Source organism: Macadamia integrifolia, chromosome 4 (genome assembly GCF_013358625.1).
Source record: "Macadamia integrifolia cultivar HAES 741 chromosome 4, SCU_Mint_v3, whole genome shotgun sequence".
In the NCBI taxonomy this organism is placed as follows: Eukaryota; Viridiplantae; Streptophyta; class Magnoliopsida; order Proteales; family Proteaceae; genus Macadamia; species Macadamia integrifolia.
Window position 1 is genome coordinate 14,630,031 of NC_056560.1, and position 6,404 is coordinate 14,636,434.

Here is a 6,404-nt window from a genome sequence, read left to right on the forward strand (position 1 = left end):
TTTGGCATTCCCTCTCCTCTGCCCCTTCCTCCAAAGCCGATCAAATCATCTAGACCCCCTCCTCCTCGGGCTCCTTCTCCTTTGCCTCGACCTAGAACCTCATCTGCTCACCTCCCCCCGCCTTCCCTGGCACAAAATTGTCTAGTTCAAAGCCCACATCCCGCGCCACAGCTTCACTGTATGGAGAGCCCTCTCCAACTGCCTCCCAACCCAAGCCTTCCTCATCTCCCACCATTTTCCTGCCCCCCCCCGACCTACTGCCTTTGTTGGAATGGCCAGGAAGACACCACCCACCTATTCTTCGACTGTCATTTCTCCTCCCGCATCTAGAAGCTAGTCCTATCCAAATTTTGGCCTACCAGAGAACCCCCTCTCCCTGCCAAGAGAATGGCTTTGGATTGATACGACCTTTTTTGGCTCTACCATTTGCGATACTGCCGGGAAACTTGCTTTTGGAGCAGCCATTAACCATATTTGGATAGAACACAACCTCCATAGATGGAATCCCAAATCCAGATCTTTTGACTTGATTTGCAAGGCCATCTACTTTGATGTCTCCTCAAAACTTGGTTCTCTCCCTCATCTCCAGTCATTGACACCCCAAGGAACAAGCTTTCTGTTGTCTCCTAGGGCTTCCTCAGTCAATTCTAGCTCCCCCTCCCCCACCCCCACCCCCACCCCCACCCCCTCTAGGGTTGTATCCCTGCCTCTAGCTTTGTATATCCCTCCCTCCCCCTCCCCTCCCCTCCCCTCCCCCTCCCCTTTTTTCCCTTGTATTTAATTTAAATATTCATCCAAAATAAAAAATGTAAGGAATATAAGTCATTTAAAGAATGTAAAAGTGCATACTACCAACCTAGGATCCAAAGTTAAACTACCAATTTGGGTGTGATTTTATAGTCTAAGGTTCCACCATGTTTAGAGGGCCTAAAATAGGGTGTTCTACATATTTCATGCCCTAATTTGGCCCATTTGCCCCCCCCCCAAAAATGAACATTGAAACTTGCAGGAAAAAAAAATGTACAGGTTTTAACCGAAACCTCGACTCCAACTATGGTCTTGTTATCAGTTCATTAGTTATTATAAATAAAGAGAAAATAGCTAATGCAGGAGTAGATTACAAGAAACTACCCCAGCAGTTTATAACCCCAAACAATACAAATAAAAGCAGGAAACCAAGAAATAAGACCATCAAATAAACCCCCAAGGATACAATACCCATACAGGAGCAAAACCAGCCCAAAACCCAACCCCATAGGAGAGAGAAAGACCTGTTATAGAGCTGGAGAGAGAGAGGTGCGGTCAGGTCTGTGGGAGTCCGATTGAGCTGCACTCTTGGACATAGAAAGTCCCTAGAGAGGGTACAAAAACCCCCAAAGTTGAGAGGATTCTGACGGCTGGCTGTGAAGTTACAAGCTTTCTTGATTTTCTAACCTAAGAGAAATAATCGTAGGCTTCAGGAGAGAGAATCAATTCTGGTTCGTAACTTGGACAGATCTGAACTTCTGAATACTCACAACAGTCGTATACTTCAACAGCAGTAACTTTAGGATAAAATAAAAAGCTTTAGACAAGAAGAAACAAAGGGAAAAGTGGGGGAGGAAGCGGTTGTCTCGGCCCGAGCTTCTCACCCACAGCTATCCCGGCTATTCTAAGCAATTGACTGCAATTATTCTTTATTCAAATATGAAATTATGAGTACATAGGCTCCTCTATTTATAGAGGGCAGGATAGCAATCAAACTACTACTAGAAGCTAGTTTCCCAATAGGACTAGACACTCCTACTACAACTAAGAATTCAAAACTGGATTGGGAATAATAAACCTATGTGGAAAACAAATAGAGTTCTAAGACAATTTGGACTCGACATACCACTTATTCAACTCTATGGGCCCAATGGCCCACTAATTAATTAAAAACAACTACTAATTATTCCCCTAGTCGATGGGCCCAATTGGCCCTCATTTGTACTCAGCCACTCAGGTGGACCAAGTAGGTGTTCGGCTGGCTTCTTGGCTGGACCCTAGCCACTCAGGTGGACTAAGGCTGGACCCTTCTTCCTCTCATATTTCCTTCCATAATGTGCCATTAGCTCACAGATTTGACATTTTGAAAAACTATCTTTATGTGAGCATGTGCACTGTGGTAAATCAGTCGCAACACTTGTGGTGAATCAAGTGGCAACCCAAGGTGGTGAATCCTTGGTTTGGGACTGTTGGTGAAGCCTTTGATCATATCCTTTTATATCTTCTTCTCTCTCATGTTTCTCTTTTCCATTCACTGTTTGGTCGACATTCCAGCAGCAGTTACCTTCCATCATGGTCATCTACTTGGTGATTTCTGATCTTCTCCTCTGTTTTTGGTTGATCCTTAATATTGTTGTCTAAGTTCTTCTTACATAATTACATTCCGTTATTTTCCAGCACTGTTTACATGTCTCCAATATGCTCTTGAACAGAAACACTGTCTGATCTCCAGTCCACGATTTCTGATAATCTAACCATCATCTTGGGCTGAAATTAAAATGCTATTCCCTTCCTCTCCTACTTCCTTTGACCAAAGTATGTTGTCCATCGGATTGTTAGATCTTGGGTTACTTAACTTTCCATTTTGCTGTTTTATAAACTTTCCATTTTGACCTTATATGTTTCTGCCCATCTGACCGTTAACTCTCTCTGATATTTTTACCACATAGTCACCCCCATGTTAACTCTCTCTGATATTTTTACCACAGTCACCCCCATGGGGCTCTAGGATATCGGTTTCAGCTTCATCTAATTTGTGGTTTGTAAGTTCTACTCATGTTTAGTTTCTGCCATATTCATCGTTTTCTGGTTCAAAGCGATTCTGGTTTCTAGTAGGTTTCTAGTTTCTTGTCTTTTCAGCCTAGCAAACCTAATCACCATGGGCCAATGATCCCCAGTATTTGATATCCTCTGAAATCAGGTACGAAGAAAAGTATCACAATTTTATAAATTAGATGCTCTTAAAAAAAATGCATGAATGATTGGGATCGGAAGTTCTGGTCCACAAAAACTTAATGCAACATGGTGAGTTATTGGGGAAGATTAAACCTTTAAATTCAGAAGCTTTCTCAGGAGTCAAGTAATCCCAAGTCCTTTCCAGTGCTTTTCGGATCTTCAGATTTGTCTCACCATCAAGATTCGCAGTCTGAAAAGAAAGAAAAAAAAAAGAGCATGCCACAAGTGTGCACGTGCAACACAACACAACACAACACAAAAAACACACAGAGAGAGGGAGAGTTAAAACCAAAACAGCAGAACCCAAATATGGTGAGCTTTTCTTTAGAAAGGGTAAGAGCATTCAATTAAGTAGTGCAGAAATCCAGCGAAGCTCAAGCAGTTAAGATAATGAGAAAGAACCTCAATGTAGCAGACACCATCTGGATTTGAACTGGCAAGGAAAAGTACATCAGCAGGAAAGAACCCATCCTGCTTAACCTGCTACCAATGCAACAATCAGATTCATACTACAAGCTTAAGTAATGGATAAGAAATAGTAGTACATAGCAGTTTGAAAAAGGAAATATACCAATGAATAAGTATCCTACTACAGTTATTATACATTTCCAATCACAAACAAGCCCAAGACAGTATGAGCCACTACTTGTAAAGGTTCTATTTATGAAGTGGCCATGGTTCTTCACTTTATGAGATGAGAAGAGACTGGACTTAGTTTTTCATGTAGACAGCCTTTTGTAAAGCCTTTCAAGCCCTTCTTTCTCAAGTTAGGGGGGGCCCTCTCTTCTTCTCTTTTTCCCTCATAAATTAATCCTTTTTCAGAAAGAAAATTTGCAATGGTCTACATATAATTGTATAACTACTTCATCCATGACAAGATGACCAAAAGATATGCCCAATAGGATACTTCTTTTAAACATAGTAAGTATATCCTAAGACATCAAAAACATTATTCTATTAGCTAATCCCAAAAAGAAAATTTTGGTGCCTCATACATCATCAAATGATATAAAAGAGGGGGGGGGGTTAAGAAAAACTTAGACAACTTACTCTAACAATGTCCCCAACTTGCAGCTTCTTCCAAGGTATACTTTCCCATCTCTGGCCTTGCAAAACATCTATGGGTGTACTATTGATTACTCTATCATTAAGTAAACGTTTCTGTTTTACAGAATAAGGAGAAACAATCAATTTCAAATAATTGTATTACCCTGAAACGAGCAAAGTATCTAAAAGATGCAACAAAGATGGAACCACAATAAACCGTGGCTTCAAAAACAATTTAAGGAAGGATTTTTCTCAATTAAAAAGGAAGGGGTCATGTGTTTTGCACAACTGCCAAGTGGCAATTCGATTAAGGCTCAAATACTAGAGTAGCTGAATGGGTCATTAACAGTCATCTCTTGATTTCCAGAATAATATGACTTCTCCACATGGAAAAACAAGGTCAAAATCCCCCTCTATGGTGGGGTGTATGCCTGAGATGGGCCACCAAATTGGACATATGGACTATTTGGGAAATTCACTATCTATCCAATTGTCCAACAGCCACTCCCACATGGCACTTATGGCTGTCATCGCGGGACAGTTTCCAGCATTGTATGTGCCAGAAACCATTTTTGTAAAAAATAAAAATAAATAAATAATAGCAATAAATATTTCTGCAAAAACATAATTCAGAAAATGTAGTAGCTATATTACTTACCCAATCCTCAAAAGCTTCCTTCACAAGGGAGATGAAAAGCACAAGACTCAATGGCACCACATTTGTTACAGGATGAACAGGACTGCCACAAAAAGAGCAATACTTTCATAACCACATACCAGATAAAAACAACACTTACAAGTCAATTCTGTTTATGATAAAAGGTTTCTCTCCAGACAATACTGATTTAGGATGAAAAATATTCTACAATAACAATTAACATATTTTAATTGTTGCTACACAGAACTGTTTGTGCAAATAAATTCATAATCAAACACAATCCCACTATAAAAAAAATGTGTCTGTGTATGAATTTTTCCCAACAAGAATTAATTTAAAAGAAACTAAATTGACTCCAACAAGATACCTGATCGGAGTTGTAGACAAGATAGAGATCATAAGAAAGTACAAATTAGCTACCCGCCTGAACTGTCAACATAAACAGAAAGGAAACATTTTAGGAGAATGAAACAAGAACAACACATATGTAAGAGTATAAGAAAAATAGGGATCCAATTAAGAGTTTACAACCTAACAGTAACCCTCTTTTACCTCATAGGCTCACACCATGTTACCTGTTCAAACAACCCTTTCGGTAAAAAGGTTAGGATGTTGTACTTCGTGGTCGATACAGAGTTCCCCTGAAAGATTGTTAAAATAAATCCATCATTGGAATTTAAGAACCAAGCAAAAAGTCATGAATAACGATACTCAAGAAATATGAAAGTCCATGAATAAGGGGCATTCTCCTACAAGCCAAAATTATGAAAAATAATGCAAAAAATATCAAGCTTTCCGCAGCATGGAACGTCCCTTTCGACCGCTTTATTTTACAAAATCATCAATCAGGCCATTAGCTACACATGACAAAAAATGATGAGAAGGCCATATAGATAGCTAGCATTAATTATCACGGCACCTAGGCAGTTGGGGGGTAATTTTAAAGGTGACAACAGGAAAGCGGCAAGGCGCCCGTCCAGGCAAAGCCACCTCGACGCCTAGGCTTGACAACTATGATAGCTAGAGCTTGAATGTATCCTCCAAGTGCCCTTCTGAGCCTCCTCACTCCCTTTCTCATACCTGAACCTAATATTTTGCTCAGAGGTTTCCACCCTACTACACCCCTGCCTTTTCTTACTGAACAATTCTGTTCTAACAGAACAATAACCTAATTTCACGACACTAACTTCGATTTCTAAGGTGTCTTGAAGCATACCTGCCTTAGATTGGAATTTTAACCTTCTTTACATTGAAAAAGGACGCTTTGTAATTTTAATTTTTATATTATTTAGTAGCTAGCAGATCCAAGGCAAAGAGTTTAAATGGATTGTGTCAAGCAAGGGGAGTCTAGAGGAGTAGAATTCTTGAAAATGTTAGAAGCCTGCTGCGATCTAATTGGTTTGAGTTAGGTTAAAAGTGGAGTTCAGATGAGTTAGAAGTCTTAAAGTGTAATTGTTCTAGTAAACAAAGTCACTTTTAAGTCCAACAATGGGTGCATATGTCTTTATAAATATATGATGTCAATATCATTGTTATTCTTTTGGTGTATACATACTTTTATGGAAACATGGCTAATTTGTACACCATCAACAAGCCCCATATAAAACACACAAGTCCTTCCAGTCGTAATTTTTCTTCTTCTTTTCTTTTTCTTTTTCTTTTTCTTTTTCTTTTTCTTTTCTTTTCTTTTCTTTTCTTTTCTTTTCTTTTTTTTTTT

The 6,404-nt window shown here is 39.4% G+C and overlaps 1 protein-coding gene across 5 annotated transcripts in view; it reads right to left on the reverse strand.

The window, feature by feature from the left end:
- Positions 1-6,404, reverse strand: part of LOC122076570 (phospholipid-transporting ATPase 3-like) — a 31,673-nt gene that overhangs the window by 23,308 nt on the left and 1,961 nt on the right. The window contains exons 2-7 of one of the 5 annotated variants that reach the window (XM_042641941.1): positions 5,240-5,328; positions 5,055-5,111; positions 4,688-4,769; positions 4,033-4,143; positions 3,385-3,465; positions 3,076-3,172 (exon numbers count right to left, since the gene is read on the reverse strand). In XM_042641941.1, coding sequence (XP_042497875.1) covers positions 3,076-3,172; positions 3,385-3,465; positions 4,033-4,143; positions 4,688-4,769; positions 5,055-5,111; positions 5,240-5,328 — 517 coding nt within the window. Of the gene's footprint in view, positions 1-3,075; positions 3,173-3,384; positions 3,466-4,032; positions 4,144-4,687; positions 4,770-5,054; positions 5,117-5,239; positions 5,329-6,404 lie in introns of all 5 variants that reach the window. The other 4 variants (XM_042641945.1, XM_042641944.1, XM_042641943.1 and 1 more) reach the window with 4 other exon arrangements.